At 36.8% G+C, this 12436-nt stretch overlaps 1 protein-coding gene across 1 annotated transcript; it reads right to left on the reverse strand.

Annotated features, from left to right (window-relative positions):
• Positions 1-7623: 7623 nt before the first annotated feature.
• LOC131859012 (uncharacterized) lies at positions 7624-8247 on the reverse strand. The gene has a single exon (XM_059212523.1). It carries the CDS (start codon positions 8245-8247, stop codon positions 7624-7626), a length of 624 nt encoding a protein of 207 aa, XP_059068506.1.
• Between the last annotated feature and the right edge of the window lie 4189 nt (positions 8248-12436).

A 12436-nucleotide genomic window follows, 5' to 3' on the forward strand; every position in this document is an offset into this window, starting at 1 on the left:
ACCAATCACATCAACCCAACATTCAAAGAACCTCGTTCAACCAAAATCAAACCCCATTCAACCAAATTTCAAATCAAAATTCACACCAACCTAATATTCAAACCTCGTTCAATCAAAATCAAACCCCATTCAACCAAATTCCAAATCAAAATTCACACCAACCCAACATTCAAACCTCTTTCAAGAAAAATCAAACCCCTTTCAACCAAAGTCCAAATCAAAATTCATTTAACCAAAATCAAACAAATTTCACCCAAAATGAAACATCTTTCACCCAAAATCAAATCCCTTTCAACCAAATCCCAAATCAACCATATCTATCCACCATTTTATTATCCCCTGAAGTCACACAAAACCAATCCATGCCATCTCTATCTAATAACACAACCTCCCAAGGGCTATCCATCGTACAAAACTAATCTAATCCAAGTCATGATTCAAAGAATCTCATTCGAAATCCTTCATCAGGTCAAAATGTTGAAACATTCCAACAATCTCCCATTCATTTTCAAACTCCTTCCCCGTGTCAAGATGATGATCCAAAATCAGAAGAGATGAGTCCTGAAACAAATAAAGATCAAGAACAACCACTTCCATTCTACCCAATTTTTGATCAAGATTCCACCAACCAAGAGTCTTATGATGATCCCCTTTCTCTTTTCTATTCCATTCATAATGACACCCTTCCATCTCAAGAACAAAGTGTCCTTTCAAATCCCATCCAACATCCACCTCCTAAACAAGATCAAGACATCCCTTTCATCCTTCCTGATAATCCCTTTCCAAGACAAGATCAAAGCATACCTTTACCTTCATGTCCTAAACAAGATCCCATTATTTCTCCAAATCTTGATCAAGGTCCCTCCATCCCTTCATCTCCATGTCATAATCCTCCATGTTCTTCACAATATTCCCTCTCAAATGAACTTATCATTTCTCCTAGTTGCCCCCATGATCCCAATCCCTCTACACAAGTTGTTCGTGAAACCCTTATTAATGAAATCATCAATCCAGCTCATACTACATAGAGCAACTTGTCAATAATTGTATGTGAGCTATCATCAAATGCCAATGTAGTGACAAAAACAAGCATAACACCCGCTCATGTCACAACTTCAGAACTAGAATCAATTTGTCTCACACACCCACACTTGATAGACTGGGGGCAAGAGAATCTACCATGATTGGATTGCTTTGAAAATGATAATGCTATAGCTGAATTCAGGGGTTCTAGAGCTGGATTTCCATCTGATGATCCACAAAATCCAAAAAATAAGAAAATCAACATTGGAGATGTTGAACATATACACTTAGCTGAGTCCATATATCTTATTAGAAAACACATCTTTATCCGACTTTTCAAACAAAGGCCAATGAACTACCTACACAAATATTATACCTAAAGGTTGGGCTAGTTTAAGTTTTACTTTCCGCATTGCATATCATTTTATTCAAAGCACTGCATTGCATACAGTTTCTTTCCAAGCACCATCATATTTAGAAGTCACATTTGCAAAGTTTCTGCATTTTCATATAACAACATCAATAAAACAAGGTAACTATCAAGATTATCATTTGTTGTCATTTAAGGAAAACAAGGGTCATCTCCTTTCTTAGATATTCAGACATGAAGTCTTTGAGGTTCTAAGGTCATTCATTCTCAACATTACCCTATGACGACGCTTTACTTATGGTTGGGTAGCAATTTCACTATTTGAGACTTGTTAACCCACAATCTATCAATTGCTATATCTCACACATTAAGAAGATCTCTAATTCATTCTAGACACCTAGTTGATCATATGACTAGTGAAAAATCTAAAATTCTACTTCAGCGCCGCTGTAATTGTCATACCCAAGTAGGTTTCATTACTTACAATTCAAGGCAAGAAAATAAAAAGAAAAAGAGCTATGCCAAATATCCATCTCAAGGCAAAAAAGCAATGATATATAACTAAAATATCATGTATACAAAATGCGATAAAAAGCTTGACTATGAGAACATGCAAGTAACTCCATCAGGGCTATGAATGCCTATTGGCAATGGAGCAATATTTGAGAAATTAGAGTCTATAACCTCGTCGAAACTCTCAAGGCTTGCTGGTAGCGAGGCTCTATTCGGGATGCTTTTGAAGTTAGAAAAATCATGTAGCTAGTCATATAGGATGCTAAGGATCTTTAGTGAACACAAGAGTGAGAATTAACGCATTTGCACACACATGGGCAAAAGAAGATCAAAGTTTCAAGAACCAATGGGGAAGTTTTCCGTGTCTCCATTTGTAAATCCTAGTCACTAAGTTTGTTGAGATGAATGATCCCCAAGACCTTAGAGATCGATTGACTGCTTATCTATGAAATATTTTGCACCTCCATTTCAATTGGTGTATTACAAATGCAAAAACAAACACAGTCAACCTTGTTCGAATAAGAAATGCATCTTCATCATGCATATTGCATTCACATAGGTCATGTCAAAAAATCATTTGTCTCCACATACATTCTCCAGATCATCATGTCATACAGGTCTGCACAGTGGGGGCATAAAGTTAAAAAACTCCAAAACAAAAGCAAATAAAGTCCTGAAATTAAAGAAAAAAAAAACAAATAAAGTCCTGAAAAAATCCTTAAAATCATATAACGTCCTTCAAAAATATCCAAAAACAGTGAAAAATAAAAATAAAAATAAAATCGAAAACCACAAAATCCAAAAACATTGAAAAATATAAAAATACCAAAAACATTCAAATACAATCCTGAAAAGATCAACCTAAAACATTCAAATACGATCCTGAAAAAATCAACCAAAAACATTCAAATATCGATCCACATAATCCAAAAACATCGCAAAAGCTCTTGGAAAAGAACTAAAAATAAAAAAATCAATCAATCAGAAAAACTTGCAATAAAATGCCTTGTGAGAAACAAATACCCTAGCAGATATCCAGCAAACACTTCGCATGAAGTTAACAAAGGATACGACTATCCAGTCAAACATCTGCAATCAACTGATCAAACTGTCTTATCAATTGTATCATATCCATATCAACATGATCATTATCTTGTCTTAAACAGAAGAGGATACGCTCGAAATCAGACAAGTCACTCTTAAACGGGGTCCGCAACTTTCTGAGATCAGACATTATCAACCATCACATCAAACAATTGAGAACGAAGGCACAAGGTCAGTATAGCTACTGAATTTTGTTCGGGTTAGTCTTTATCTTTTTATCATTTGGCGACAGATATTTTTCCTATGCTACTCAAGGATGTCCACAAGTGACTAGAGGAGCTATGATGGGCATTATCTTTTTCTTTGTTTGTTGTTTGTGGTGTGAACCGATGAAATTCTAGGGAAATTACTCTAGTGGGTGTCTGTGATAAGAGCCTTCACATCAAGGTGAAATCGCCACACAGACCTCGACCCCTAACGCAATTCCCAGAATGGAGGGTTCACTCCTTGTATGCTACGTGTTTGTTTCTTCAATGAGATATCTTTGCATCTTGGTTCCTTATACCCTGATGTGCTAAAGCTTCATTGTTCAATAATAAGGCTCAGTGATGAATATATATTGACGCAATAAAATATGTGACACACGTTCGTGATTCATTCAATTTTATTTTCATCTTCAATTGCTTCTAATTCTCATCTAACATTATTCTATTTCATCAATCTATTCTCTCATATTCTATCTCAATATCATCTTCACATCACCTATCTCTATCTCTAATCAACTAACCATTCTTCTATCTTTCATCTCACATTCTTTTTTTTTTTGAGAGATCATTCATATCTTTAATGCACAAACAATCTCTCGAGGGGGCATTACACCCTAAGTATCACTGGGCCATACTGGGGCAGATTTTTTCGTTTTCTTTGAAACAACATCATTCTGACATTGTCTCAAAGAGGGGCAAATGTAGACACCTAAAAATGTCTCATTGATCATGTACTAATTATTCCTCTAATTGATTAAATAATCTTTATTATTTAATTAATTTAATTAATCTATTTCTTCTAATTTCATATTTCCTCATCATCTTAATAATTATTCTATTTTCCTATTCTATCATCATTTAATCATTTTAATCATTTTCTAAATATTAATTAAATATTAATTATTTAATTAATTATAATTAATTCCCCAATTTAAATAATCTTTATTATTTAAATAAATTGCTAATTATTCAATTTCTATCTCTAATCATCTAATCATTCAACCCTCTTCTAAATATTAATTAAATATTATTATTTAATTAATTGTGATTTAATCCTTTAATTTAAATAATCTTTATTATTTAATTAAATTCTATTTCTAAATAATTAAATAGTTTCTGTAAATTATTTAATTAATTAATTAATTCTTCCATTTCCAAATCCCCAATTCTAATTTCTTCCAAATTCAAATACATGTGCATGATTTCAAAAACCAAATTGAAAATCAAAGTCAAGTTCTAAATATATTCAAATACTAAATTGAATTAATAAATTCAATTATTTGAATAAATCTCATGCAAAGATTAAATTGATAATCTAAATCTAAATGCAAGCACATGCTAAATTAATTAATTCAATCAATTAACAAATTAAATCATTTATCTCTTCAACTTCTATTTCCATCTTTCAGTTAGCTTTTTCTAAATTAAGCTTTTTTTGTCATCCTCTTTATTTCCTCCAATCATTCTTTTTCTTCCCTCAATCAACTTTTTCTCAATCAGTTGACTCAATTAATCTATTCAATATATTGAGTTTCACTCCTACAATCACTAGTTCAACTATCAATTTTCATTTGAGCTCACCTAAGTTTCCACCTCTTGATCAATCTGTTCCACCTTTCAATCAATCTTCTCCAATTTTCTATAAATTGAGCATTCAATCCTCACAATCATCCTGAATCATGAACTTTGAATCTTTGTGTCACTTGCAAGTTACCAGCGGAATATCTAAGAGCCATCATACCACGAAGAGGAGAAGAGCAATGGAAGTTCTACGCAGTCACGGAATAGGGAGTTTTTTGATTTGATGATTTATAATTCATATTTCTTAATTGTGTTATTTCATTGTATTGTTTGTTAAATTCTAATTAGGATAGGGATTCGTGATTTCCCTTGTTTCTAATTGATTACTTTGTTAATAGAAGATGAATTTTGCATCCCACAAAATCTACCCAGACATTCAGCCAAAATGATGAAGAGAATAGGGGATATGGGACCCCCCTACCTGATGCCCCTAGAACTTTTGAAGAAGGGGGAAGGCACCCCATTGACAATAATAGAAAAAGAAGGGGTCGAGATAAGTTGATCAATCATCTAAATAAACCTAGCTCCAAAACCAAAAGCACCAAACACCTTACCCAAGAAACTCCAGTTCACTCGGTCATAGGCTTTTGACAGATCCAGCTTCATAAGAAAACCTCTTTTTTGAATCCACTAGCGAGTGAATGTTTTCATGGATAACAATGATAGAGTCAAGGATTTGTTTGCCGGGAACAAATCTGCATTGTTGGGGCAAAATGATCAATGGGAAGAATCCTTAGCAGTCTTCTTGTCACCACCTTTGAGATGATTTTATAGAATGAGTTGCATAAGCTTATCTGTCAAAAGTTATCCATAGAGTCAGCCCCCAGGCATTTGGGGATCAAAACCAAAAAAGTAGCATTGAGTTCCTTTAAGACCATTCTAGCCCCCCAAAACTCCTGCACACCTTTAACCACATTAAATTTGAGGATGTCCCAAAAGGTTTGAAAGAAGAACAATGGAAATCCATCCAGGCTCGGGCCTTTATTCCCATCAAAAGAAAAAATTGCTTTTTTAACTTCCTCCTCAGAAGGGATGGCCACCAAGGCCTTGTTCTGGTCCTCATTAATAGTTGAAGGAATGTTCTCAAGGAGGGCACTCTGGGAGTGACCATCTAGACCAGCATCTGCCGATAGAAGTGAGGTAAAAAAGTTCCTGGCTTCCTTCCCGATCTCATCATCCTTCCTCCTTTTAGTTCCCCCAATTCTCAGCTTAGAGATTCTATTAGCAGCCTTGTGTTTCATTACGGTCATATGGAGGAATCTAGTATTTTTGTCCCCAGCTTTAAGCCATAGAGATCTAAACCTTTGTTTCCAGAATTCTTCTTCTCTTCTGATAATCTTGTGGTACTTCACAAGCACTTCATTTTCCTCCCTAATTAATACTTCATTGTATCCACTCGTTTGGATTTTATCATGCATTTCCTTGAGTTCCAGTTGGGTTTTGGTCTTGGCAGCAAACAGATCTCCGGAAACCTCCTTGTTCCATTTTTTAATATTGTCTTTCACGTTCCTTAATGTTTTAGCCATTCTATACATAAAAATACCTTTTACATCAATAGACCACCACTTCTCAATGACCTTTTCAAGGTTAGGTTGGTTCAGCCACATCCTTTCAAATATGAACAGGACATTTCTTTTAACAATAGTATTATCAGCAACAAAAATCACAGGGAAGTGGTCAGAACCAATCCTAGAGATAGCAAAGAGGGAGCACTGATAATGGTTAAACCACTCATTAGAAATAAGGGCCATGTCAAGTCTAACTTGAATGAGATCTTCTCCCATCCTCCTATTTGTCCAGGTAAAATTGGCTCCTTGGAGATCGATATCATACAGATCCTGGTTGTTGATAAATTTCAAAAGTTCCATTCTACTTTCTATCTATGAAGGGACACCTCCAAATTTCTCGTTGTCACGGAGAGGAGTGTTGAAATCCCCCATAAGAATCCACATATCCTCCTTGTAAAGAACCCGAATAGCTTCTAGCTTTTTCCAGAATTTACTTCTACCAAGTCTATTATTAGGGGCATAAATATTGGTAAGTAATAAAGAGGTGCCATCCCCAATGTGATGAAACCTGATAAAAGCCAGATTTCTATCCTGCTTGACTGGCTCCCCAGAAACACGCCTAAGGTTCCAGAAAATGGCAATGCCCAAGGAGCACCACCAGAGCTCCCACCAAAAACTTCCACATCCTTAAAAAGCTTAATCTTTTCTACTTTCTCTTTAGTCATTTTAGTTTCTTGGATAATAACAATGTCTGGTTTATGTTCTCTGACTAAATTTCTAAGAACATCCTGTTTATGTGGACTATCCAATCCACGAATATTCCATGAAATATTTTTCATTTTCTAACTAGGGAACATACCTCATGGATGGTCAATTGAATGTCATCTGCTATATTCTTGCTTGCCTCTTGATCTTTGATCTAGCTTGATTTTTTCCTTCCGGGAGGAGAGGGGTTAAAACCCATGTCAGCTTTGGTTTGGTTTCTTGTCTTGACTGCATTAGTCTGAGGGGTAGATTTAGGCCCTTTTTTACCCCCTCTTTTTCACTTTGCTACTTCATTTGTATGGCAATGTTCCTCTCGAATATTCTAGGTGGTTATCTTCTGGTCAACATCTTCGATCTCAGCCTACTTAGCATTAAGCAATGAGGTCATTGGTGATTGTTGGAAGGTGGATTTCACCATCTCCATAGATTGTTGTGATCCCGACGATAAGATTCCTCCAAGGATCAAACACTTTTGGGCTTCTTCATAGTCTCTACTAAGGCCGTCTCTGGTGGTGTTATCAGTAATGTGATTCAAATCTACTTCCTCGTTGTCCTATAACACCACCTGTATTTCTCCTTCTTCCAGGTTATGAATTCTTTGATCCTCCTGATTGGTATCTTGTTGTTCTCTATTGTCTTTGCCTGTTTGATCCTTTTTACTTTCTTCAAGCAAAGGTATTTCTAGGTTATCCACATTAACATTCTCTTGTTGTTCTACCATATCAGGGATGATGACACTTTGGGCCTCTTCGATCCTTTTCTCTTTTTCAAACCCCTCAGGTTGCTTAATAGGGTTTTTTGCTTTCCATTGCATTGCCTTTTCTTTCTTTTCTTTCTCTTTGACAGCCTGAAGAGGGTATTTCCTTGCTGTATGTCCCACTTTTTTGCAATGAAAACAAGCGAAAGGGACACTTTCATATTCCAATGGTTGGTTCCATTTTCCCAATCTAGAGTTAATCTCAATGGATAGGGGCATATCTGTGCCTTGCATAACTCCCACATAGATCCTGGCAAAAGTAAGTCTTCTTCTAGCCGCTGTGATAGGATCCATAGAAAGGAGTTCACCGAAAGAACTATAGATTCCTTTAGAAACATCTTCCACCCAGAACTCTAAGGGAAGGCCCGACAGTCTAAACCAGACTAGAGCTTGAACAAAAAAGGATTCATTTAGGTCCATCTTAGGCGACCATTTTTGCAAAGCTAGCGTTGATTTATTGATCAGCCAAGGGCCATCACAGAGTACTCTTGACATGTCTTCCTTACAAGAGAAAGACAATCACAGTGCCCCTTTGGACATAGCAATGATCTCAACTTGACCTTTAAGCGCCCCTTTGCGTTTAGCAAATGCCCTTATAATATCAATATTTGGCCTCGAGCCCAAAAATTTTCCAACTAGTGTCATTGCCATAAGGTTAATATTGTGCTCAATAACAGGGTCTAGAATTTGAATAGCAAATCTACCTTTTTCTGGGTCTAAGATATTATGAACTGGAGGGAGCGAGGACTTTCCACTCGGTTTGACACCGAATAGAGAAGTCCAAGACCGACCGTTGTCCCTTCGAACGGGTTCTTGCCTAGGAATGTCTCCAACACGTGATTCTCCATTTTCTCCACCAGGATCGATAGGCTTGTCGCCTTCTTGTGGGTCCCCATCCTTTGGGTCCTTTCCATTCGGCTCAGAGGAATCTGGGTAGTCTCGGGAATCATCTTTTCCATTTTCCCCATGGTTTTCCTATCCATTGCAGGGTTTCCCACCCTGCCTTGAATTCAAATGCAGCACTTCTCCCTTCTCCCGCTTGAAATTTTTTTTAGCAATTTTGTTTCTTTTACGAATTATGAAATTTTAACTTCCACGGTGCAAGCCTACACACTAGAAGTATTTGAGCCAGTTCAAGTTATTGACCTGGATGCATCCTGCCCCTACTCTATAATGGGCAGTTGATGGATTGGTTGTAGATCAAGATGACACGGATCTATATCCAATTGTTTACCTCACATAGGTAAAAGAAGAGTTGGAGGCAACAAAGTAGGTATTCAAGGTGTAAACTGCACCTATTTCCCCGACAAAAGCAATTTCCCAAGCTAACCTTGAACTGATTGATCTTTATCTAATTCCAATGAATGCAAGAAGTTCAGATCTAATAATAATAAGGTTGAATTAATTAGTAATATTGAAATCTAGATGCACTAGTAACATATATAGTTCCAGACGCAAATGCATATACATGCCCAGGCCATCCAATAGCAGCATTTGAGCCAGTAGAAACAACAACTTAAGGCAATTGATCCAGGGCCATGAGTAGGGGTCAAGGATAGCCGGCCTAGTGCATCCCCGATAGCAAAAGCTAGTATCATAGAAGAAGGAGAGGAAGTACAAGTAGAGACAAAGGCGGCTAGAGTAGCTTCAAATGCAGATCGTCTAGTTGTAGTAGAGTCCATAATCCTCGATCCATAATATGCATAAGTATAAGCACCTCTCGCAGTTCCTGAACCAGGGATTAGGAGCAAGCAAAAAAGGCACTCATAGTTTCATTAGTAGTTTACCCAACATCCATTCTAGTCCTAGAGCCAAAGCTTCAAACTTCTCTTTGCTCAGTTACAAAGCTAGTTGGTGACCCAGTTGTTGTTCCACCTACGGCATATATAGTTCTAGGTTCATTTGATCTCCTCATTTACTCTGCAACAACTGACCCATTATTCGAGCCAATTCGAGTGCTGGAGCCAACATTTGAGTCAGTATCTATTCCAGGTCGAAAGCCATCATAACCCGTTCAAGCTCCATATCAAGACTAAGTTAGGGTTTAAGCAAAACCAATTTTAGATCCTCCATCTTTCTATTCTCCAGTTCCAGAACCAGAAGTTGACCTTGCAGAGGCAAAGCTAGTAGATCCTTTACTATTTATATATATTTAGGCACATATAAAGGCCTAGGTTGCACAAGTAAAGGTTGTAGATAACGAGTGGGCAGTAGAGATCCTGTAAAAGAAGCAGTTCGATAGCCAGCATTAACTCACCCAGATCCGTAGCTAGCAAGAAATTGAGATGGATAACACGGATCCACCCCTTGAAGAAGCCCTACTATTCTAAGGGGATCGAGAACCACCAACAAAAGCAAGGTTGAAGCATGCAATATTGCTAGGAGAAAGAGCATCAGTGCCAAAGAAATAAGCAAGGGCAAGGGGCATCAACTGCCCTCATGATCCCATCCCTATTCCGACTGGCACCTGACATATATCCTACCATGTTTCGGTTTTCTGCACATACCATTGTGTTCCGACTTTTTGACACATCCTAAGTTGTTTCGACCATCTTCTCGCGGCTAGCCAAGCACCAAAACATGCATCTAAACCAAGAGAAACAGTAGTGTAGACACTTAAAAATAATTATTTTAATTATTTTTAATGCCTCACATAATTAATTAATTAATTATGTTAATTCAAATTCTCCTCAATATTAATTAAATATAATTAATATTGTCACTACAGCATGTGATTGATTAATTTAATAAATCAATCCCTTTCTTTATTCTTCTAAAAAATCAAATCCTCACAAATCTTCCTCTTAGTCAATTAATTAGTTAACCTACATGATTCCTACAAATCATCTTCTTAATTCATCATTAACCTAATAAATTCTTATAGAAACTCCCTAAACTCACTTAACATTATTCTTCTAAATATTTATCCCCCCCACTCATTCTCTCTCCTAGTCAAATTATCCTAATCCCACCTAACATTTCCTCTAATCCCCCTCTTAATGAATCGTTAATGGCTAATCAACATGATTAGCCACAAAGTCAACTCCTTGCTTTTAAATAATCTTTTCCTAGGTGAATGTAAGATTTTCAAAATCTCACATTCCTCTAGGTATCCCCTCTCTCAAGGAATTTTTAATTCCTTTTTTATTCCTCTAATCCCCATAATATTATTTTTTTTGGAGAATTTTTAATTCCTCCAATGCATCTTGTGGAGTGTGGAGATACGAAATGCCTTTAAGGCATATTTCTTGGTCTCCACACCCTCTCTTGAACCTTGTGTGAGCTCACAAGTAAATCTTAACCCTTCATCTCGAATTCATCCTAGCCATCCGTTTTCCTCTCCTCTTCTTATAAAATAGGACTCCATCCCTTCATTCAAAACATCTTGAAATCCAGTAAGTTTATGCTGCCCTTTTGAGCCCAGGAAATCATCTTGGCAACTTGATCATCTTATCCTTATCATTTTTCAAATCCATTCCATTTGTGCATAACATTGGAGAGCCATCCACATCCAGCAATCAAAGGAGCACATCAAGTGGAGCATTATCAAGGGGCGCCTTCACTTCATCAAGCTCAATCCGAAGGAGAAGGTAAAATAGCAAAGTGAAATGGTCTTTTAATGATATTTTAGCATTCTACATGTTTATTTCGTTATGTTTTGATCATTTGACCTTCTAATCTATTTTCCCCTCTTCAAGTAGCAAGAAAGACAATGGCCATACATACATACATACATACATTCATACATATATATCGGTAGCAATAGATCCAACGGTGAATCCTCTAGCCGTTGTAGACTATTATTGTTTAGATTAAAACTTTACTTGCATACCAAATAATGGTAATGCTAGTAATTATCCTTTATCAAGAGTATCGAGCTGGATTTTATTAACATGATTATCATCTTAAACAACATCGTAGTGGTGGCAAAGTGTTTGCCACGACACCTTCGTGGAAGGAAGGAGGGAGATGGGAGGGGGCGCCCACCATTAAAAGTGGCGCACCATACTCCAAAAGGGGAGGGCAATGGTTATTTAAACCTGCTACCTTTTGCTAGTACGTGGGAGTAATATAATGCCATGTGCACCCTATTCTTAAGGAAGCGTAGCAGAGTAAAAAGTCACCACCCTACCCACATAGGAAATGGAACGAATACCATGAGAGGTATGAGGGGAGCGCTTACCATGATTCACCTCCACACATAGCGATAGGCGCATAAGTAATAGAGGAGCCCGTACATAGGTGGTGAGTGCGCAAGGTTAAGCGCCATTTGAATAGAGCAAGCTGCCACCCTTTGTGAATACCATGCGCAGGTCTCTCTCTAGGTTGCCGCCTACTGTAACTTGGATTGAGCTGACCAAGTATGTATAACTAGCACTTGCAGCCTTGCACGGGTAGTCGATAGGTAAGTAGACAAGACATTAATAAAATTTAACATTTACAATTGTAATATATTTTATAGTATTGTCTTTTTAGTGTATTATAAAATTTATGTATAGTCATAATTATTTGATGCATTAAAAATTAAAAATGTTCTTGTGTAAGAGCATTTTCTAAGAGAACGTGCATGAATAACCTATTCCAGTTCTTATAGCTTCATTCCTTATTG

This window comes from Cryptomeria japonica, chromosome 10 (genome assembly GCF_030272615.1).
Source record: "Cryptomeria japonica chromosome 10, Sugi_1.0, whole genome shotgun sequence".
Taxonomy (NCBI): domain Eukaryota; kingdom Viridiplantae; phylum Streptophyta; class Pinopsida; order Cupressales; family Cupressaceae; genus Cryptomeria; species Cryptomeria japonica.